This window comes from Nomascus leucogenys, chromosome X (genome assembly GCF_006542625.1).
Source record: "Nomascus leucogenys isolate Asia chromosome X, Asia_NLE_v1, whole genome shotgun sequence".
NCBI classification, from domain to species: Eukaryota; Metazoa; Chordata; class Mammalia; order Primates; family Hylobatidae; genus Nomascus; species Nomascus leucogenys.
Genome location: NC_044406.1, coordinates 74685633 through 74710237, shown reverse-complemented (window position 1 = coordinate 74710237; position 24605 = coordinate 74685633). Strand labels below are relative to the sequence as shown.

At 38.0% G+C, this 24605-nt stretch overlaps 1 protein-coding gene across 5 annotated transcripts in view; it reads left to right on the top strand.

Annotated features, from left to right (window-relative positions):
* Positions 1–24605, top strand: part of CHM (CHM Rab escort protein) — a 192274-nt gene that overhangs the window by 144898 nt on the left and 22771 nt on the right. For all 5 annotated transcript variants that reach the window (XM_003269017.3, XM_030806933.1, XM_030806936.1 and 2 more), the window contains 3 exons: positions 4006–4110; positions 4485–4548; positions 8205–8301. In XM_003269017.3, coding sequence (XP_003269065.2) covers positions 4006–4110; positions 4485–4548; positions 8205–8301 — 266 coding nt within the window. The remainder of the gene's footprint in view (positions 1–4005; positions 4111–4484; positions 4549–8204; positions 8302–24605) is intronic.

Genomic DNA, 24605 nt, shown 5'->3' with positions numbered 1-24605 from the left:
AAACTGCTGATTATGCCATTGCCTGACATAGGGATTCCAAGGGAGTGGGAGCAGGTGAGGAGCCATGATAAACTCAGTTTGCAGCATGCTAGTTTTAAAAAAACGCTTGGCTAATAATACTGTATTATTTCCTTGAGATTTGGTAAGAGCAGGTTTTAAGTTCCTCATGACACCCACAGATGGTAACGATGGGTGGCAATAGATGTGTTAATTAATTTGTGGTAATCATTACACAGTGTATATCAAGTCATTACATTATACACATTGACTATATACAATTTTTGTTTTTCAATTAAGTATTTATTAAAAGGAAGCTTGGAGTCTATCCAGAAAGTAGTAGATAATAGACAATTACAAATATGGATACAGAGCTTAGCAGAGGTCAGAGCCTGAAACTATAGATTTGAAGTTATTTGCCTGTTAATGGTGTTTAGAACTAGTAGAGTGTTTTTCACCCAAGAAAAATGGGAAGCATTTGAAATGGTTTTATGGATGAGGTGGCATTTGAACTAATGTGTTTGAGAAAGCTCAGAAGGGCATAGTGACTAGGGAAAATTATTTTGTTTTCTTCAGTGATTGAGAATCTTCTAATTTCCTTAGTACATTTTCCTTTAAATTATTCCATATGTGATTTCTGCTTTCTTTATCATAAAATTATTTGGTATATTCATTCTGAAGATCACAGAGATCAAATACTTGTTTTAGTGTTATTTTTCTCTTCTGGGCCAAATTCCAGATTTTGAGTTTTCATCTTACTGTTTTCTTCCTCATCATCATTTTGCTATCTACACACTTAAATCATTGAAGCAAGAACTGAATAACTTGTGATTTGTTAATTTAGAAAGCTTAGCTCTAGAAATGTTCTGTCTGGCTTGAGTGTTTTGTATGATCAGCTTGGTCATTGTGTCCCTGTAACTGGGGACACCTGTTATGTTCCTCCTCAAGTTACTATTTATGAGGCTCAGCAAGGCCCTCAACTAAATCTTATGTGGTTTAATCTTTCCTGGCTTCCTCAGGTTTATGTGGGAGGGGTATTTTCATGACTCTGGCAGCACTGTTTTATTTTGCTGCTTTCTGTTAATTAAGTGTAATCTAATTTTTTATATGAATCTTTATAATACAAAGACTAAATTTAGATCTAAAATCAATGTTTTCTTATTCATTGTTTTCCCAATTATGCTGAATATATGACAGTAAGTTAAATGTCTGAGAGGAAAACAAATCTTATCACTTGCTTAAACATGTCTTGATTTGAGCAGCTTTGCTTAAGCCTAGAGCCTTAGTACTTCAGCGTGATATTATCAGGTGAGTCATGTTATTATCATCTACCAGACTGAGACTTGGGCATATGTTACCATCACCTCAATTTCTGCAGAAACAGATATTTTATCTGTACCAATAGCCCTTGACTTTTCTCCACCTAGCACAACATAAGAGATAAAACAGTAGCAGTGGCACGCTTGACAGTGATTCTTTCCTGGGATTTGGGAGCTTATCAGAATCTCCAGGGGTACTTTATAATTTCAAAAAGTCCCCCAGGTGTGATTCTGATTTGCTTCCTTTTCCTCCTCCTGCTCTGAGAATCACCGTTTCATTAGAAGCCTCAGCATAAATAGGCACATGTATTAGTATCTTCTCCTGGTATGGTTGAGCTCCCTAACTCCCAAACCCCCATACTTGCCTTTTGAGTGTTCTCCATTAGTTCTTTCTAATATCATAACTTTTGAAACAAATGTCTGTCACCAAAGGTGTGGCTACTACCAAAACAACCTTGTTCATGTTTAGAAGCCTACAAAGCTTGAGGACCAGGTTTAATAATACAGTTTAAATGGGAACCCTTTGTAAAGACTTACACTCAAGTCTGAGATTTATATTAACACTGGCCCCCTCCCCCAGTTTTATTTTAACATTTTATGATGAACATTTTCAAACTTACACTGACATGGAAGGAATTTCAAGAGAACACCTGTATATCCACCTCCTGGATTCTATAATTAACATTTTAATAAACTTGTTTAGTCACATGTCTACCCAAATATTAACCCCTCTATCCATGTATCGAGTCATCTTTTTAATGCATTTGACTGTAAATTGCAGATGTCAGTAAGATTTCCCCTAAATACTTCAGCTTGCATATTATTACCTGGAGCTCAGTATTTGTTAAGTGTTTTTCTTTTGATGTAAATTTACATACAGTGAAAGATCCAAATCTTAAGTGCTTCTTAACTGAGTTTTAACAAATGATAAATCTGTATAACCTAAGCCCCTATCAAGATATAGAAATTTAACAACCCCTTTTTTCTGCCCAGTTATTTCCTCTTGACTTTACATAGTCTCTGAATTAAAGGTAAGAAAAAGGCTTTTCAGTGCTTACAGGACAAATAGAGATTGATGTTTAATGACAGCAGATTTCTCTTCTCAATTGCCTGAAGCACTTTGTGTTTCAAATGGTATATGAGTGTTTTAAAATAGAACACTGAGTGAATTACTTATATTTTCAGTTTTTAAAACATTATTTTGGAGAATATCAGATGTAAATACTTAAGATCTATTTTGTTAAGTATTTTATAAGGCAAGAGCTCTAGTTCAATGAAATATGAGGAGGTATGTATAGAAACATAAGTGTAGAAGAGAAAGAAGGTGGAGATGAGATGGAAAAAATCATGCAAATATTAACGTAATATAACAAATGTTATATTAAAAGGTGGTTAATTGGTTAAAATATCTATTATGTACATGTAACATCACTAGACATCATAGACTATCCTTACAACAGTGAGATGCCATTTATTAAAAAATACCAGCATATTATAATCTGCCTGTAGGAAATACAAATTAAATTCCTCTCAGTATTGTTCTTGAGTGTTAGTCATTTTATTTTTAATGCCTTTATTCCTGGAAAATATCACTTACATGGCTTATTTTTAGAGTGATTGAACAGATTTTAACTTATACCAGTATATTTTACAGTATGCTTTTGGAATTAATTTGCTTGCATTTTATGAGGGGCAACACATAAGTTCATTTCTAATAAAATCTGTTCCCCAAAGGAGAAGCTGTGACACAAATAAATTGATATTTCCATAATCAGAAGATATAGCAAACACACAGTCATTTGCATATAGTTCCTGAAATATTGCATACTGGCTTTGTCAGTGCTGGTAAGTCCATTTCAAGGATGTTGCCCTTAGTCCATTAGTTTGGATAATGAGCCCTATAAAGTACATTTATAACTTGTGGCACTGCAAGGAGATGGATTCTAATTTTCATCCTTTTATCTAGACATGTTGAAAGAAGGTCAATGGAGGGTTCTATATGATTCATTGTCCCAACACATATCAGATTACAGAGACCTGATAATGTCCGTGCATAAGTGTTTTCCTTATTTGGAAACAGCACTTCAAAGAAATCTTTCTATGATCATCCTTTGAAGTAAAGTGGAAACAGATATTAAAAGAAGCTCTATCACATTTTTCTGTTTCAAACATTATCCAACACGTGACCATATAGCTATTCTTGGACAAAAGAGAAGCCAACATTTAACAGAAAAATAAAAACCCTGTAAAAGGCCTTTACAGGCTGTGAATGGTATAGCAAGGTATTTAATCAATTTTTCTCTTTCTTTTCTTAGAGCTGTGAAGGGAAAAAAAAAAGCCTGTTTTCTAAACAAAGGAAATGCTTTTATGTTCCTAAATATTACGAAACTTATGGTTTACTATAATTCTTATCCTGACTTTATTCTTATTAATGGCATTCAAAATACATGTTTAAGTTGTATTCCATGTTCATTTTGTACTTTAAAAGCCCTCAAAACAGCAACAAGAATATATATTCTGTCATTTAGTGTCAGTTTTGTGTCGGAAAACGTGGAATTGTAGGCAAGTTTTAAATCTTGTCTTCATGAGAAATTCATTTTAGATTCAAAATTGGTAGCCAATTATGTTGTTTTTGTCAATTATTTAATCATTAATGTGAACTTTTATGGTATGCTTATCTTCTTTATAGATGTAAAGCAATTATAGATCAGTTTGGTCAGAGAATAATCTCTGAGCATTTCCTCGTGGAGGACAGTTACTTTTCTGAGAACATGTACTCACGTGTGCAATACAGGTAAGGCCCCCTCCACCCATTAGCAAGCGAAGGTAATTTTATTGACATTCCTGTATAATTCTGTTCTTCAGGTAACATGCAAATAAATGCCAAACCAAAGAAATATTCAATATCTTACTTCACTTACAGGGTCTGGTTTTAGGGAAGCCTAGCATAATTTCAACTCCTTTGCTTCAGCTGGGGTTTGTCTGTAGGTCAGGCATTCTTCTTTCATGAGCCAAGAAAAGATTAAAGCCGAACTTGACTTGGTTTTGGGAGGTGACACTTTTATCCTGACTTAAATCTTTGAAACGTGCCTTCTGGTGGTTATATAACTATAAACGAAACTTATCCATGGAATCAGAATTACTGCTTCACTGTTTTGTGCATTACAGGCAGATCTCCAGGGCAGTGCTGATTACAGATAGATCTGTCCTAAAAACAGATTCAGATCAACAGGTAAATTCAGTCCTATATATTTTTAATAAAAGTTGTATATATGAAGATGTTTCGGTATATATATATACATGGTGAACTAATCACTACACTCAAGCTAATTAACATATGTCTTTACATAGTTACCTTTTTTTGTGGTGAGAACACTTAAGATCTACTTTCAGCAAATTTTAAATATATAATACCATATTATTAACTGTAGTCTTGTGCTGTACATTAGATCTCTAAAACTTATTCTTTTTGTGTAACTGAAAGTTTGTACCCTTTGACCTACGTCTCCCCATTTTGCCTAGCTCCTGGCAAGCACCGTTTTACTCTCTGCTTCTATGAATTTGAAGCTTTTCGTATTTCACATATAAGTGCAATCATGCAGTATTTTCCTTTTGGTGTCTGGCTTATTTCACTTAGCATAATGTCCTCCAGCTTCATCTATGTTGTTGCAAATGGTAGGACTTTCTTCTTTTTTAAAGATTGAATAATATTCCATTGTTTACACATACACCCCATTTTTAAAAAACCCATTCTTCCATTGATGAACACTTAGGTTGTTTCCAAATCTTCGCTGCAATGAATAATGCTGCATTGAACATGGGAGTGGTGGATCATAGGATAATTCTATTTTTAATTTATTTGTGGAACCTCCATACTGTTTTCTATAATGTTTGTATAGATTTGATTTGCATTCCAAACAACAGTGTAAAGGGTCTGCTTTCATCTACATCCTCGTCAACACTTGTTATCTCGTCTTGTTGATAATAGCCATCCTAACAGGTGTGAGATGAAACCTCATCGAGTCCTGTGCTAATAGCGTTGTTGCTAACTTAATCTACATGGTAACATGTATAAATCAATACTGGCAAAATACAGCGTATTCAGCTATATGTACTAAAGTTTGAGTATCCCTTCTCCGAAATGCTTGGGGTCAGAAGTGCTTGGATTTTAGGGTTTTTTTGGTGGGGGGAGTTTAGAGCATTTTGGATTTCGGATTTTTGGATTAGGGTACTCAGCTTGTAGTATTTTTTAAATGTGTTTTTAAAAAATACATGATGGCAATAATGTAATGGCATTGGTTTCTTAAGGATTTCCATCCAGGGGAACAAATAGTTGCATCTTATATAACAGATTTATTTTAGGAAAATCAGACTAAATACTAGATTTTGACGATTATTTCTGTGAAATTGAAAATACATTGTTATGGGGAGCAAAAGAGAATCCCCAGAGAATGCATTTAAAAATCTGGTAGGAAAAGACAGTAGCCAACCCTATGGCAGTGACTGTAAGTCCACTGTTAGGCCTGGTTTGAATGTATTTCCACATATATCCCCGGTTATGGTATTTCCTTACCACCATTGTTCATTTCAGTACCCTCTTCTTTCTCCTTACCCCCAGTTCCATAGAGGAATGTCATTATGCCTCTGATTTCTCCTCAGTCAGACCTCTTAAATTCCAGGGTACCAGTTCTCCTTCTGACCATATTTTATAGTGATTGATAAAATCACCTTACTCAGTAGGTGTGACTGTCAGTTCTGTATGCCACTGCTAAAAGTAGGTTCCTATAGTTCCTTAAGTTGAAAGCTTCTTCTTATATAAAAGAAATATGTGAGTGGATAAAGTCAATTCATTTGTAACAATTTTTATTGCTAATAAATGAACGTTATATACAAAAAAGTCCCCCAAATATACTTGTTATATGTGTAAGTATAAATACTTTCATTAAGCCATTCAGCAAACAGTGAGTGCCTTTTACCTTCCAGCCAGTGTTGCTGGGTTCTAAGGAGATATAGTGGTCACTATGATAGCATCTCTGCTCTCAAATAGCTTACAGTCTGGAGAATACAGATACTGATAACTAGCAACTGTAGTTCAGTGTGACAAGTATGAGCATGGGTGTGTAGAAGAAATAGTACAGCAGCTATTATATTACTTACTCTACTGTCCTACAATTACTGGTTTATTGTCTATATCTCCCAGTAAGCTATGAGGTTTGTGAGTGGATCAAAGAGTGCCAGGGAGGCAGAAGAGTGAAGAGAGCAAATAAAGATAACTCTGGGAGGAAACTAAGCTGTGAAGAGTAAGAGAGAGGAACTGGTCTTTGAAGAGGGATGTGGAGATGAAGAGGGTGTTTCTTTACTTTAAAAGAGTAGTATATATTTCAGCTGATGGGATGAAGCCAGTAGAGAGGGAGAGGTTGAAGATACTGAAGTAAGAAGGAGGATAATTGACAGATCAAGGTCCAGGCAAAGGCTGGGGAGGCTAAAATTCAGAGAACGGGCAAAAATGTTGCCCTTGGATGGGATGGGAGACATGTTGAAACCAGGGGGTGAATGCATTTGTAGATTTGGGAATTCCCATCTTATGGGTTACATTTATTCTTTAAATTATAAACAAGGTGAGTTCATCTTTTGAGAATGGGGGTGTGCAAATGTGGATGAATAGAAGCCCAAGGAAAGATGTAAAATAATCACCATAAGGAGTTGGAGAGTGTACTGTCTCGTGGTCAAATTGCTGGGCAATATTAATGGCCCAGTTGAGTCTGAAGGTCATGGATCTATAGTGGCATTAATCTGCTCCTATCCTTCCAGCTCTTTCGTTCTCTTACCCCCACCCAGTCTGTTAAGAGACGTACAATTCCTCATTCCCTGTTTCTTTTCAGTTTATCATCTCCTTTCTGCCCTTTTCCTTTTCCCTGTGCTAGACCCCATAGTAAATCTTCTGAATTGCTCTTTGTCTGACACTCTCAGTACCCATGTTGTCATGTCCTTCCACTACACCCACAGAGGAAGATCCCATCCCTGAGTCAGGCTGTAATCTTCATCTGGATCACTGATGGCTGCTTAAGAAAGCCATGCAACCAGACAGACTAACCATGCCACAGACACACGGGTGCCAGTGTTATTCAGCTGGACCTTCAGCACACACCACATCAGTTCTTCCACTGGCCTCAGACAGCCCTTTTCCTTTCCCTTCTCCCTCAGTGCCTAATCCAAGTCTTCATGATTTTACCCACCCTGCTTATCCCCTGCTCCTCTCAACCCGCTGCCCCTCCCCCCCAACCTTGCTTCACTGAAAATAGTGAGGCTGTCCACCACGCACAGTAGTCCTTGACTTCCTGCCACACCACCACGTGTGTACTTCAGCCCAGGAATGAATCAGGAGGCTCCCCTCCTTGTTCAAAGCCAGCCCCTTTGACAAGTGCCCTTGACACACACACACACCACCCTTTATTGCCTGCTCTCTCTCTTGTATCTTCAGCCTCTCCCCACTGCTGCTGGCACCATTTTTTTTTAAACAGACACAGACACACACACATACACACACACACACGCACACACACACACACACGCACACACACACAAGCATTTTCTATTTCATATATGCTAGTATATATATATATATACACAACTTTCTATTTCGTAAGTAAGGATTTAATAAATATTAAAGATATTTAAAATAGTTATTATCTATGAGAATTATGAAAATGATACATAAATATGTTTCAATTTCTGTTCCAAAATTAAATCCTTACAAGCCATATTTTTTTCAGACATCAAGAGATGTTTGAAAAAGATACTCAGTTTAGAAGTTAACAGCATTTTAATGTTAGAAGAATGAAAATGAGATCTAACAGCTGTGTCTGATACTTTATTTTTGCTTTTTAGATTTCCATTTTGACAGTGCCAGCAGAGGAACCAGGGACTTTTGCTGTTCGGGTCATTGAGTTATGTTCTTCAACGATGACATGCATGAAAGGCACCTGTAAGCATAGTAGAGTGGTTATTTGTATTTTGTGTTTGTTTAGGGGGTAAAGGGGGCAGTTATTACAGTTGTCAAGGTTGTATTTGTAGAGATTTTCTCACTTTTTTATTATTCACAGTTTTTGTTGATATAAAATATGGTTATAGAGTAAGTCATTTCATACCGTCCCCTTACCTGTAAACATTTCAGTGGCTAAATCTTCACAAGCATAATGTTTTAGTTCTCCAGTTAAGGAATTTTATGACTTTCAGTTCTAATTTTTATTTAGCTTATTGAAAACCTGGTTGCATAACATTTTTTTTATTGCTAATTTTTTTTTTCTTTACTTTCTTAGTCCATTTGGGCTGCTATGAAAAAATACCTTAGACTGGGTAACTTATAATAAACAATAGAAATTTATTACTCACAATTCTAGAGGCTGGAAAGTCCAAAATCAAGGTGCCAGCAGATTCAGTGTCTGATGAGGACCTGTTCCTCATAAGTGGCATCTTCTGTGTGTCCTCATACAGGCAAGGGGATAAAAAAGCTTCCTTGAACCCTTTTTTAAGAGCACTAATCCCATTTATGAGGACAGAGCTCTTGTGACCTAACCATCTTCCAAAGCCCCTACCTCTTAATAACTTTTGCATTGTGGGCCGGCTTGAGGTATTAAAAGGTAATACTTTTGTATTGCGTATGTCAACATACGAATTGTGGCGAGACACAAACATTCAAACCATAGCACCTTGAATTCTAAATTATAAATCCTATTACTGAACTTTTTTCATGTATAAATTTTCAATTTATTTTGTTTACTTATGAGACTAAAGTTAAGGACTACTTTACCTGTTCTTTCACTTATATGTTTCAAACTTTTTGTTTCCAGCAGCATTAGATATCATGCATTCTACAACATATTTCTTGAGGATATTTCAGTAAATAGGAGTCAATAAGTATACATTATATATCACTGTGCCTAGACCTAAGCTATGTACTATAAGTATTAGAAGCAGAAGGTGAGATGCCTGATTTGAAATGCTCATAATCTGACTGCTCACCTAATGGAACAAGACAATTTATTTATTAACCGGGTACAACATATTGTGCTAGGCATTTCATGGTACGTAAAGATGAATAAGATATCCCCTGACCATAGGAGATTCACAGTCTAGTTAAACAGATAAGCACAGAAGTAGCTGGAAGTTGCAAAATATGAGAGGTACCAACAAACAGTGTACTCTAGGGATTCATAGGAGTGAGACATAATATCATTAACTAGAAAAATATTTTTTGTAAAAAAAATTTGAGTAAACGTTAAGTGTTACTCAGATTGTTATGTGAGTTCTGAGAAGCAAAAAAACTAATATGGTTTTGCATAGTCACAAGGAAAAAGTTCAGTGGGGAAACGTAGAGCTACTACTTAAAAATGGGAACATGTGGTCAGGCAGAAAAGTGGGAAGTCTGATGCCAGCAGAGAGGGTTAAGAAAACTTTTCAACATTGCTATAATCCTAAATTTCCTTTGGAAAAGTAGCTCAGAGGACCATTTCTCCTTTTATAGTGTATTAGTCCGTTTTCATGCTGTTAATAAAAACATACCCGAAATTGAGAAGGAAAAGAGGTTTAATTGGAATCACAGTTCCACATGGCTGGGGAGGTCTCAGAATCATGGCAGGAGGCAAAAGGCACTTCTTAACATGGCGGTGGCAAGAAAAAAATGAGGAAGAAGCAAAAGCAGAAACCCCTGATAAACCCATCAGATTTTGTAAGACTTACACACTATCATGAGAATAGCACGAGAAAGACCGGCCCCCATGATTCAGTTACCTCCCCCTGGGTCCTTCCCACAACACGGGAGATACAATTCAAGTTGAGATTTCAGTGGGGACACAGCCAAACCATATCATTCTGCCCCCGGCCCCTCCAAATCTCATGTCCTCACATTTCAAAAGTAATCGTGCCTTCCCAACAGTCCCCCAAAGTCTTATTTCAGCATTAACCCAAAAGTCCACAATCCAGAGTCTCATCTGAAACAAGGCAAGTCCCATCTGCCTATGAGCCTGTAAAATCAAAAGCAAGTTAGTTAACTTCCTAGATACAATGGGGGTCCAGGTATTGGATAAATACAGCCATTACAAATGGGAGAAATTGGCCAAAACAAAGGGTTTACAGGCGCCGTGCAAGTCCAAAATCCAGCGGGGCAGTCAAATTTTAAAGCTGCAAAATGATCTCTTTTGACTCCAGGTCTCACATCCAGGTCACACTGATACAAGAGGTGGGTTCCCATGGTCTTGGGCAGCTCCACCCTTGTGGCTTTGCAGGTTATATCCTGCCTCCCGGCTGCTTTCACAGGCTGGTGTTGAGTGTCTGCAGCTTTTCCTGGCGCAACCTGTTGGTGGATCTGTCATCATTCTGGGGTCTGGAGGACAGTGGCCCTCTTCTCACAGGTCCACTAGGCAGTGCCAGAATAGGGACTCTGTATGGGGCCTCCAACCCCACATTTCCCTTCCACAGTGCCCTAGCAGAGGTTCTCCATGGGGGCCCCACCCCTGCAGCAGTCTTTTGCCTGGCCATCCAGGCATTTCCATACTTCTTCTGAAATCTAGGTGGAGGTTCCCAAACCCCAGTTCTTAACTTCTGTGCACCCACAGGGTCAACACCACGTGGAAGCTGCCAAGGCTTGGGGCTTGCACCCTCTGAAGCCACAGCCTGAGCTCTATGTTGGGCCCTTTCAGCCACTGCTGGAGTGACTGGGACACAGGGCACCAAGTTCCTAGGCTGCACACAATATGGGGGGACTGGCCCATGAAACCACTTTTTCCTCCTGGGCCTCTAGGCCTATGATGAGAGAGGCTGCAGTGAAGGTCTCTGATGCAGCCTGGAGACATTTTCCTCATGGTCTTGGGGATTAACATTAGGTTCCTTGCTACTTATGCAAATTTCTGCAACATGCTTGAATTTCTCCTCAAAAAATGTGTTTTCTTTTCTACTGCATCGTCAAGCTGCAAATTTTCTGAACTTTTATGCTCTGTTTCCCTTTTAAAATGGAATGCTTTTAACAGCACCCAACTCACCTTTTGAATGCTTTGCTGCTTAGAAATTTCTTCCGCCAGATACCTTAAATAATCTCTCTCAAGTTGAAAGTTCCACAAATCTGTAGGGCAGGGCCAAAGTGCTGCCAGTCTCTTTGCTAAAACATAACAAGAGTCACCTTTACTCCAGTTCCCAACAAGTTCCTCAGCTCCATCTGAGACCACCTCAGCCTGGACCTTATTGTTCATATCGCTATCAGCATTTTTGTCAATGCCATTCAACAGGTCTCTAGGAGGTTCCAAACTTTCCCACATTTTCCTGTCTTCTTCTGAGCCCTCCAGATTGTTCCAACCCTCTGCCTGTTAACCAGTTCCAAAGTCGCTTTCACATTTTCGGGTATCTTTTCTACAAGGCCCCACTCTACGGGGACCGATTTACTGTATTGGTCTGTTTTCATGCTGCTGATAAAGACATACCCGAAACTGGAAAGAAAAAGAGGTTTAATTGGACTTAGAGTTCCATAGGTTGAGGATGCTTCAGAATCATGGCAGGAGGCAAAAGGCACTTCTTATGTGGCAGCAGCAAGAGAAAAATGAGGAAGAAGCAAAACCAGAAACCCCTAATAAACCCATCAGATCTCTTGAGACTTATTCACTATCACGAGAATAGCATGGGAAACACCAGCCCCCATGATTCAATTACCTCCCACTGGGTCCTTCCCACAACACATGGGAATTCTGGGAGATACAATTCAAGTTGAGATTTGGCTGTGGACACAGCCAAACCCTATCATACAGTGATTTGTGCTACAGGAAAATCTTGACCATGACAGTTGTTGTTATTTTCTATTATTACTTTAACTATTTTTCATGTCTTTTTATCTGTGTTAGCTTCTTAGATATAAAATAAAACTGCACCTATTATGGTTTTTGTAATTTGTATTTATTTTATGTTTGTGAATATTCTTTTTCAAATTTCCATTTTTAGTTTAGATTCACGGAGTATATGCACAGGTTCGTTACAAGGGTATATCGCATGATGCTGAGGTTTGGTCTTCTATTTATCCTGTCACTCAGATAGTGAACATAGTACCCCATAGGAAGTTTTTCAGCCATTTCCTCCCTCCCTCCCTCCTTTTAGAGTCTCCAGTGTCTATTGTTCCCATCTTTATGTCCTTGTGTACGCCAGATTTAGCTCCCACTTGTAAGTGAGTTCATGTAATATTTGGATTTCTATTTCTGTGTTAATTCACTTGGGATAATGGCCTCCAGCTGCATCCATGTTGCTGCAAAGGACATGATTTTCTTTGATTTTATGGCTGCATAGTATCCCATGCTGTATATGTACTGCATTTTTTTAATCCAGTCCACCGTTGATTAGCACCTAGGTTCCATGTCTTTGCTGTCATGAATAGTGCTGTGACAAACATGGGAGTGCATTTTTTTTCTTTGTACAGTGATTTCTTTTCTTTTGGATATATACCCAGTAATGGGATTGCTTGGTTGAATGGTAGCTCTGTTCTAAGTTTTTAGAGAAATCTCCAAACTGCTTTCCACAGTGGCTGAACTAATTCACATTCCTGCCAACGGTGTATAAGCATTTCCTTTTCTCTGCAGCCTGGACAGCATCTGTTATTTTTTGAATTTTTAATAATAGCCATTCTGACTGGGGTGAGATGATGTCTCTTTGTGGTTTGACTTGCATTTCTCTGATTAGTGATGTTGAGCATTTTTTCATATGTTTGTTGGCTACTTATGTATCTTTTGAGGAGCGTCTGTTCAAATCTTTGCCTACTTTTTAATGGGATGGTTTTATTCTCGTTGATTTAAGTTTTTTATAGATTTTGGGTATTAGTTGTTTGTTGGATGCATAGTTTGTGAATATTCTCTCCCATTCTATAGTTTGTTTGTTCACTCTGTCGATAGTTTCTTTTGCTGTGTACACGCTCTTTAGTTTAATGAGGTCCCATTTGTCAATTTTTGTTTTTGTTGCAATTGCTTTTGAGGACTTGGTCATAAATTGTAAATAGTCTTCATAAATTGTTTTGTAAATTATTTTTCCATTTGTCATATTTTAATATCCCCAGTCTAATAATTCATGTTCACTGTTGACAATTTGGAAGATATAAAAAAGAAAAGTTACTATAATCCCTCTACCAAATAATGATAAATACCCTTGGTGTATGATTCTTTGTCCTTTTTTCTTTGTATGGGCATGCACATATATTTTCATAAAATGCAATATTGTTTTATATACTGTTTTATAATATGTTTTTTTAATAAATGTAGTATGAAAATGTTTTTTACATGTCTGTGATAGCATTTTCAGTGATTTTGGTTATGCCATTTAAACTGAAGTGAGACCTCAGTTTTTTCAGTGATGCTTGGCAGGAGTAGAGCAATTATTGTCTCAAAGTTTTCTATCTTGCTAAGATATGGTCTTTTGCTAGAGAGTGTGGGTTTTTGTTGGGGCTTTTAAAATCTGAGTCCATTGGTGTTTCCAGTTGTCAGTTTCTGTGGCTCTTACTTGGAGATATATGATACAAAAAGAAAACCCAGGGGACTCTGCCATTTTGCTCTTTTGGTCCCAAGTTCTCTAGCCAGTCTGCTTTCTTTGTTCCAGCTTTCAGAGTCTTGCTATGTTGGTTTTATGTAGGTCTAAGATTTTTAGCTGTACTCAGGGAAAATCGGGATAACCTCCTTTATTCTTTCTGGATGTGGAAGTCTCAAAGTGGTGCCCCCAAAGTTATACCAACTTACACATCCAATGGCAGTTTATAAACAAGCATGTCTGTTTTCTTCAAAGCCTCAAGAGCACTGAATATTATCTTATCAAAACTCTTGCCAAGTTGAAAATTGAAATATAGTGTTTAAACTTGCATTTAATAACTCATAAAGTTATGAGTTATGAGCTGTACCTTGGCCCCTTTTAGCCATGGCTAGAGCAGCTGGGATGCAGGGCACCACATCCTTAGGCTTCACACAGCAGAGGGGCCCTGGGCCTGGCCCATGAAGCCATTTTTTCCTCTTAGGCCACCAGGTATGTGATGGGAGGGGCTGCTGCAAAGGTCTCTGACGTGGCCTAGAGACATTTCACCATTGTCTTGGTGATTAACGTTTGGCTCCTCATTACATAGACAAATTTCTACAACTAGCTTGAGTTTCTCCTCAGGAAATGGGTTTTTCTTTTCAATTTCATTGTCAGGCTGCAAATTTTCCAAACTTTTATGCACTGTTTCCCTTTCACAACTGGATGCCTTTAACAGCACCCAAGTCACCTCTCGAATGCTTTGCTGCTTAGAAATTTCTTCCACCAGATACCGTAAATCATCTCCCTTAAGTTCAGAGTTCCACAGATCTGTAGGGCAGAGGCAAAATGCTGCCAGTCTCTTTGCTAAAACATAACAAGAGTCAATTTTACTCCAGTTCCCAACAAGTTCCTCATCTCCATCTGAGACCTTCTCAGCCTGGATTTCATTGTCCATATCATTATCAACATTTTGGTCAAAGCCATTAAACAACTATCTATGGAGTTCCAAACTTTCCCACATTTTCCTGTCTTCTTCTGAACCCACCAAACTGTTCCAACCTCTCCCTGTTGCCCAGTTCCAAAGTCGCTTCCACGTTTTCAGGTATCTTTTCAGCAGCGCCCCACTCTAATGGTACCAATTTACTGTATTAGTTCATTTTCATGCTGCTGATAAAGACATACCAGAAACCAGGCAATTTACCAAAGAAAGAGGTTTATAATGGACTTACAGTTCCACGTGGCTGGGGAAGCCTCACAGTCATGGCGGGAATCAAGGAGGGGCAAGCCGTGTGTTACATGGATGGAAGCAGGCAAAGAGAGAGAGCTTGTGCAGGGAAACTCCCCCTTATAAAACCATCAGATGTCATAGACTTATTCACTGTCACAAGAACAGCATGGGAAAGACCTGTCAACATTATTCAGTTACCTCCCACTGGGTCAGTCCCACAACATGTGGGAATTCAAGATGAGATTTGAGTGGGGACACAGCCAAACCATATCACCATAGTTTAATCAGTTTAACATGTACAAAACTAGACAAATGGACTGGGTTTGGGTTTTTTAGTCTTAATAGTATGGCTTACACCAGGAAGGTTGACTGAGAAAGTTAAGTTTCAATTTATTATTTATACTATGCCTTGTTCTCAATAAAAAGAGAAGTTAATGTTCATTTAAAAATCTTGTATGCATTCTTTTTAAAATAGCATTAATTACTGTAGTAGTGCTATAATAGAGTTAATGTGTAATATATAACAAGACTTAAGAAATACACTGAGATAGAAACTGATATTTTTATCATTCACTTGTTCTTATTAAAGCTTAGATTCTTTTTTTCTCCTTCTTTTTTAATGCTTTTGGCCTGTTCATAGACATTCAGGAGCAATTTGTAACTTGGACATTAAAGGACTTTAATGGTGTATTTTCCTGCTGCTGCCCTAATTGAGAGTCATTGACGTCACAAATAGTTGCAAGTTGTTCTGTTCTCAGTCTGTCTTCTGAAACAACTAGCCTTATAATCTCATAGAAGGCTTTAAACCACCTTTTTCGTCTCTATTGATTTCTTTCTGTTTCAAGTCAGAAAAAAGCAAAAGAAGCAAATATACCCTGTGTTTATTTCATGTATTCAAACCTGTTCGTAACTCATTTATTTTTCTCTTTTTAAGCTCCCCAGTTATGGGCAAATTATGTAGTTTAGAATGTTATACAGTCATTCTCTTTCCTAACTACTTTTACTTCCAAATCTCTTTTAAGGGTTTTGACTTTCCTATACCTTTTGAATAAAGCATATCCTGAGCACAATAGAACATGTTTTAAAATTCACATAATTGTTTCTTTACAGAATAATTTAGAAACATAATTTCATTATTTTCCAGGTCAAGCACCAAAAACTGAAAATGCTAAATATGCTTATTGTGCCATAACATCCCACTTTTAGGGGGAAGGATGTGTGGAATTTGACATTACTCATAATTGGAAAGAAATGTATATTCAGAAGAATTTGCTTCAAATAGAATTCTTGGTGGAAGGCTTTTTACCATTCTAGCTGAATGTTGTTATTTATATATGTCTACATTAGCTATGTGGTGGAATTCTCATATTTGTAGTAATTATGATGTTGAAATGTTTGTTATCATCCATTTGATCATGGTTTTGTAGAAATCAAACAATAAAATCGTGTTTAAGAAGAATAAATTTTAAATGTAAATTTTATATTTTTAAAAAATCATTAACTCTAAATGGATTTTGTTGTGACTTATTTTCCCTTCAAACAATTACTTAAAATAAGTGTACAAACACATCTATACATTTAAACTTTGGTTCCATTGTATAAGTGACAGACATGTAATCAGTATTGCTAAATGAGTGGAACCAAGTGCCTTCCCTTGCCCTAAAACTTGATGCTGTAATAGTGAAATCATGAAGTAAACTTATTGTTCTTCCTCTTGGAAGAATCATTTGACAAATATTGGCAAGCACTGTAACTGATTTAGTTATACTTGAATAAATCAAATATAATAAAAATATCTACGAATGAGACTTTGTGACTTGTACCCATACCTCAAAGTTTATAAAATGAATTTTATAGAAAGTAAATGATATAAACTTTGGTGATTTAATTAGAGTTCAATTGTTTAACAGAGAATGTATTTTAAAGATATATTAGTCACGAGCAAATTAACTTGGACACACTTATTACAAAATTATGGCTTTTAGAGAAATTATGGGAATTCTTCAGTAAAAATCTAAGCCTTTTTGTAGTTTTAAACACTCGATTTCATTTATGTCTAATCTAGTATGTCCATTATTCATTAGCCATAACAATCTATATGTGAAGATGTATTTTTCTTTGAAAAATATTACTGATTTTAAAGGTATTTTCCCCATATACATAAATCCAAGCAGATGAGGAAGTTTAAATTTGTCACGGGCACTCTACTCTTAACTAGTGAAGGTTTTATGTTGTTGTCTTTAAGTACATATTAAGTATTCACTTGTTAACTAATTCTGATACTCATTTTATCTTTACTTCTCTTCAGTATCTACTACTGAAATTCATCGATTCTTAAATCACTACAAGCTTTTACTTCCCATTGAGCATGGGGTAGATTTGCGAATTTTTAGCGTCAACTAATCAGGTTTGACTAATACTGTGGCACTTTATATTAAATATTATTTAATTACTGTGTCACTTTCAGTGGTGTATAATATATAAAACATTAAATCCTAATGTTTTAGACATCATGTAATAAGATAAAATGTATAATTCTCAGTGTTTTCAACTTCTAAACCACTTTTTTCTTTATACAAATCGCACTTTTTACACTTTTTATTTTTAATCCTGTGCTATGCAAATGCTATACTGTATGTACTCTTTTTTTTTATTATTATTATACTTTGGGTTTTAGGGTACATGTGCACAATGTGCAGGTTTGTTACATATGTAACCATGTGCTGTGTTGGTTTGCTGCACCCATTAACTCGTCATTTAGCATTAGGTATATCTCCTAATGCTGTCCCTCCCTCCTCCTTCCACCCCACAACAGTCCCTGGAGTGTGATGTTCCCCTGCCTGTGTCCATGAGTTCTCACTGTTCAATTCCCACCTATGAGTGAGAACATGCGGTGTTTGGTTTTTTGTCCTTGCGATAGTTTACTGAGAATGATGTTTTCCAGTTTCATCCATGTCCCTACAAAGGACATGAACTCATCATTTTTTATGGCTGCATAGTATTCCATGGTGTATATGTGCCACATTTTCTTAATCCAGTCTATCGTTGTTGGACATTTGGGTTGGTTCCAAGTCTTTGCTATTGTGAATAGTGCCGCAATAAACATACGTGTGCATGTGTCTTTATAGCAGCATGATTTATGGTCCTTTGGGTATATACCCAGTAATGGGATGGCTGGGTCAAATGGTATTTCTAGTTCTAGATCCCTGAGGAATTGCCACACTGTCTTCCACAATGGTTGAACTAGTTTACAGTCCCACCAACAGTGTAAAAGTGTTCTCATTTCTCCACATCCTCTCCAGCACCTGTTGTTTCCTGACTTTTTAGTGATGGCCATTCTAACTGGTGTGAGATGGTATCTCATTGTGGTTTTGATTTGCATTTCTCTGATGGCCAGTGATGATGAGCATTTTTTCATGTGTTTTTTGGCTGCATAAATGTCTTCTTTTGAGAAGGGTCTGTTCATGTCCTTCGCCCACTTTTTGATGGGGTTGTTTGTTTTTTTCTTGTAAATTTGCTTGAGTTCATTGTAGATTCTGGATGTTAGCCCTTTGTCAAATGAGTAGGTTGCAAAAATTTTCTCCCATTCTGTAGGTTGCCTGTTCACTCTGATGGTAGTTTCTTTTGCTGTGCAGAAGCTGTTTAGTTTAATTAGATCCCATTTGTCAATTTTGGCTTTTGTTGCCATTGCTTTTGGTGTTTTAGACATGAAGTCCTTGCCCATGCCTATGTCCTGAATGGTATTGCCTAGGTTTTCTTGTAGGATTTTAATGGTTTTAGGTCTAACATTTAAGTCTTTAATCCATCTTGAATTAATTTTTGTGTAAGGTGTAAGGAAGGGATCCAGTTTCAGCTTTCTACATATGGCTAGCCAGTTTTCCCAGCACCATTTATTAAATAAGGAATCCTTTCCCCATTGCTTGTTTTTGTCAGGTTTGTCAAAGATCCGATAGTTGTAGATTTGCGGTGTTATTTCTGAGGGCTCTGTTCTGTTCCATTGATCTGTGTCTCTGTTGTGGTACCAGTACCATGCTGTTTTGGTTACTGTAGCCTTCTAGTATAGTTTGAAGTCAGGTAGCGTGATGCCTCCAGCTTTGTTCTTTTGGCTTAGGATTGACTTGGCGATGCGGGCTCTTTTTTGGTTCCATATGAACTTTAAAGTAGTTTTTTCCAATTCTGTGAAGAAAGTCATTGGTAGCTTGATGGGGATGGCATTGAATCTATAAATGACCTTGGGCAATATGGCCATTTTCACGATATTGATTCTTCCAACCCATGAGCATGGAATGTTCTTCCATTTGTTTGTATCCTCTTTTATTTCATTGAGCAGTGGTTTGTAGTTCTCCTTGAAGAGGTCCTTCACATCCCTTGTAAATTGGATTCCTAGGTATTTTATTCTCTTTGAAGCAATTGTGAATGGGAGTTCACTCATGATTTGGCTCTCTGTTTGTCTGTGATTGGTGTACAAGAATGCTTGTGATTTTTGTACATTGATTTTGTATCCTGAGACTTTGCTGAAGTTGCTAATCAGCTTAAGGAGATTTTGGGCTGAGACAATGGGGTTTTCTAGATATACAATCATGTCATCTGCAAACAGGGACAATTTGACTTCCTCTTTTCCTAATTGAATACCCTTTATTTCCTTCTCCTGCCTGATTGCCCTGGCCAGAACTTCCAGCACTATGTTGAATAGGAGTGGTGAGAGAGGGCATCCCTGTCTTGTGCCAGTTTTCAAAGGGAATGCTTCCAGTTTTTGCCCATTCAGTATGATATTGGCTGTGGGTTTGTCATAGATAGCTCTTATTATTTCGAGATACGTCTCATCAATACCTAAGTTATTGAGAGTTTTTAGCATGAAGCGTTGTTGAATTTTGTCAAAGGCCTTTTCTGCATCTATTGAGATAATCATGTGGTTTTTGTCTTTAGTTCTGTTTATATGCTGGATTACATTTATTGATTTGCGTTTGTTGAACCAGCCTTGCATCCCAGGGATGAAGCCCACTTGATCATGGTGGATAAGCTTTTTGATGTGCTGCTGGATTCGGTTTGCCAGTATTTTATTGAGGATTTTTGCATCAATGTTTATCAAGGATATTGGTCTGAAATTCTCTTTTTTTGTTATGCCTGTGCCAGGCTTTGGTATCAGGACAATGCTGGCCTCATAAAATGTGTTAGGGAGGATTCCCTCTTTTTCTATCGACTGGAATAGTTTCAGAAGGAATGGTACCAGTTCCTCCTTGTACCTCTGGTAGAATTCGGCTGTGAATCCATCAGGTCCTGGACTCTTTTTGGTTGGTAAGCTATTGATTATTGCCACAATTTCAGAGCCTGTTATTGGTCTATTCAGAGATTCAACTTCTTCCTGGTTTAGTCTTGGGAGGGTATATTTGTCGAGGAATTTATCCATTTCTTCTAGATTTTCTAGTTTATTTGCGTAGAGGTGTTTGTAGTATTCTCTGATGGTAGGTTGTATTTCTGTGGGATCAGTGGTGATATCCCCTTTTTCATTTTTTATTGCATCTATTTGATTCTTCTCTCTTTTCTTCTTTATTAGTCTTGCCAGTGGTCTATCAATTTTGTTGATCTTTTCAAAAAACCAGCTGCTGCATTCATTAATTTTTTGAAGGGTTTTTTGTGTCTCTATTTCCTTCAGTTCTGCTCTGATTTTAGTTATTTCTAGCCTTCTGCTAGCTTTTGAATGTGTTTGCTCTTGCTTTTCTAGTTCTTTTAATTGTGATGTTAGGGTATCAATTTTGGATCTTTCCTGCTTTCTCTTGTGGGCATTTAGTGCTATAAATTTCCTTCTACACACTGCTTTGAATGTGTCCCACAGATTCTGGTATGTTGTGTCTTTGTTCTCATTGGTTTCAAAGAACATCTTTATTTCTGCCTTCATTTAATTATGTACCCAGTAGTGTTTCAGGAGCAGGTTGTTCAGTTTCCATGTAGTTGAGCGATTTTGAGTGAGTTTCTTAATCCTGAGTTCTAGTTTGATTGCACTGTGGTCTGAGAGACAGTTTGTTAAAATTTCCGTTCTTTTACATTTGCTGAGGAGAGCTTTACTTCCAACTATGTGGTCAATTTTGGAATAGGTGTGGTGCGGTGCTGAAAAAAATGTATATTCTGTTGATTTGGGGTGGAGAGTTCTGTAGATGTGTATTAGGTCCACTTTGTGCAGAGCTGAGTTCAATTCCTGGATATCCTTGTTAACTTTCTGTCTCATTGATCTGTCTAATGTTGACAGTGGGGTGTTAAAATCTCCCATTATTATTGTGTGGGAGTTTAAGTCCCTTTGTACGTCACTCAGGACTTGCTTTATGAATCTGGGTGCTCCTGTGTTGGGTGCATATATATTTAGGATAGTTAGCTCTTCTTGTTGAATTGATCCCTTTACCATTATGTAATGGCCTTCTTTGTCTCTTTTGATCTTTGTTGGTTTAAAGCCTATTTTATCAGAGACTAGGATTGCAACCCCTGCCTTTTTTTGTTTTCCATTTGCTTGATAGATCTTCCTGCATCCCTTTATTTTGAGTCTATGTGTGTCTCTGCACGTGAGATGGGTTTCCTGAATACAGCACACTGATGGGTCTTGACTCCTTATCCAGTTTGCCAGTCTGTGTCTTTTAATTGGAGCCTTTAGCCTGTTTACATTTAAAGTTAATATTGTTATGTGTGAATTTGATCCTGTCATTATGATGTTAGCTGGTTATTTTGCTCGTTAGTTGATGCAGTTTCTTCCTAGCCTCAATGGTCTTTACAATTTGGCATGTTTTTGCAGTGGCTGGTAACCGTTGTTCCTTTCCATGTTTAGTGCTTCCTTCAGGAGCTCTTTTAGGGCAGGCCTGGTGGTGACAAAATCACTCAGCATTTGCTTGTCTCTAAAGTATTTTATTTCTCCTTCACTTATGAAGCTTAGTTTGGCTGGATATGAAATTCTGGGTTGAAAATTCTTTTCTTTAAGAATGTTGAATATCGGCCCCCACTCTCTTCTGGCTTGTAGAGTTTCTGCCAAGAGATCAGCTGTTAGTCTGATGTGCTTCCCTTTGTGGGTAACCCTACCTTTCTCTCTGGCTGCCCTTAAAATTTTTTCCTTCATTTCAACTTTGGTGAATCTGACAATTATGTGTCTTGGAGTTGCTCTTCTCGAGGAGTATCTTTGTGGCGTTCTCTGTATTTCCTGAATCTGAATGTTGGCCTGCCTTGCTAGATTGGGGAAGTTCTCCTGGATAATCTCTTGCAGAGTGTTTTCCAACTTGGTTCCATTCTCCCCATCACTTTCAGGTACACCAATCAGATGTAGGTTTGGTCTTTTCACATAGTCCCAAATTTCTTGGAGGCTTTGTGTGTTTCTTTTTATTCATTTTTCTCTAAACTTCCCTTCTCACTTCATTACATTCATTTCATCTTCCATCATTGATACCCTTTCTTCCAGTTGATTGCATCAGCTCCCGAGGCGTCTGCCATCTTCGCGTAGTTCTCGAAACTTGGCTTTCAGCTCCATCAGCTCCTTTAAGCCCTTCTCTCCATTGGTTATTCTAGTTATCCATTTGTCTAATTTTTTTTCAAAGTTTTTAACTTCTTTGCTATTGTTTTGAATTTCTTCCCATAGCTCGGAGTAGTTTGATCGTCTGAAGCCTTCTTCTCTCAACTCGTCAAAGTCATTCTCCATCCAGCTTTGTTCCATTGCTGGTGAGGAGCTGTGTTCCTTTGGAGGAGGAGAGGTGCTCTGCTTTTTAGAGTTTCCAGTTTTTCTGCTCTGTTTTTTCCCCATCTTTGTGGTTTTATCTACTTTTGGTCTTTGATGATGGTGATGTACAGATGGGTTTTTGGTGTGGGTGTCCTTTCTGTTTGTTAGTTTTCTTTCTACCAGACAGGACCCTCAGCTGCAAGTCTGTTGGAGTTTGCTAGAGGTCCACTCCAGACCCTGTTTGGCTGAGTGTCAGCAGCAGTGGCTGCAGAACAGTGGATTTTCGTGAGACCACAAATTCAGCTGTCTGATAGTTCCTCTGGAAGTTTTGTCTCAGAGGAGTACCCGGCCAAGTGAGGTGTCAGTCTGTCCCTACTGGGGGGTGCCTCCCAGTTAGGCTGCTCGGGGGTCAGGGACCCACTTTAGGCGGCAGTCTGTCCGTTCTCAGATATCCAGCTGCGTGCTGGGAGAACCACTACTCTCTTCAAAGCTGTCAGAGGGACATTTAAGTCTGCAGAGGTTCCTGCTGAATTTTTGTTTGTCTGTGCCCTGCCCCCAGAGGTGGAGCCTACAGAGGCAGGCAGGCCTCCTTGAGCTGTGGTGGGCTCCACGCAGTTCCAGCTTCCTGGCTGCTTTGTTTACCTAAGCAAGCCTGGGCAATGGCGGGCGCCCCTCCCCCAGCCTCGCTGCCACCTTGCAGTTTGATCTCAGACTGCTGTGCTAGCAATCAGGGAGATTCCGTGGGCATAGGACCCTCCGAGCCAGGTGCGGGACACAATCTCCTGGTGTGCTGTTTTCCAAGCCCGTTGGAAAAGCGCATTATTAGGGTAGGACTGACCTGATTTTCCAGGTGCCGTCTGTTACCCCTTTCTTTGACTAGGAAAGGGAACTCCCTGACCCTTTGCGCTTCCCGAGTGAGGCAGTGCCTCGCCCTGCTTCGGCTGGCGCACGGTGCGCTACACCAACTGTCCTGCACCCACTGTTTGGCACTCCCTAGTGAGATGAACCCGGTACCTTAAACGGAAATGCAGAAATCACCCGTCTTCTGTGTCGCTCACGCTGGGAGCTGTAGACTGGAGCTGTTCCTATTCGGCCATCTTGGCTCCACCCCCTGTATGTAGTCTTAAGTGTGTGCTCAAGAATGTGCTTAAGACATAAAACTACCTCAGAGTTCACTTATACTTTTTATTCTCTTTAATGACTTTTCATAGATGTCACATTGCCTTAAATTTGGTTTGATTTAGAATTTGTAAAACCATACGTATGCCACTGAAGTTTACCTTCACATCCTATGGGAATAGTATATATGAAAGGTTCTTGAAAGGCAAATAAATAGTTCAGTAAACAAGGGAGATACATTTCATTAACACACTACCATATAGTGGTGGAGAACATAGGCTAGGTTCAAATCCCAGTTTTTACTAACTACTTGACTAACCTTAGGCAAGTTACTTAATTTCTCTGTGCCTCAGCTTTCCTATCTGTGAAATAGGAAGAATGATACTGTCTACCTCAGGATTGTTAATAGTATCAATGTTACTTAAGCTGATATTTTGATAGACTGATAGGAAATCATGGTTATCTAGTAATGCAGGAGTTTTTCTAAGCAACTTTGGGTTAGCATCGTTATTGCATCTTTTTTTACAGTAGTAGAGTTATGTTTTGTAAAATCTATAAGTCCGCTTAAATTTTCCTCCCCTCAGCTAATTTGGTTCAAGTTACTGGGATTGTTAAATAACTGAAATGTATTTGTTTATTATGTTTTTCAAAGCTAAACAAGCCATATTTTTTTTCACAGAGTTCATCTTTCAGGACATACCTAATATATTTATTTCTATTCATCTTTTAT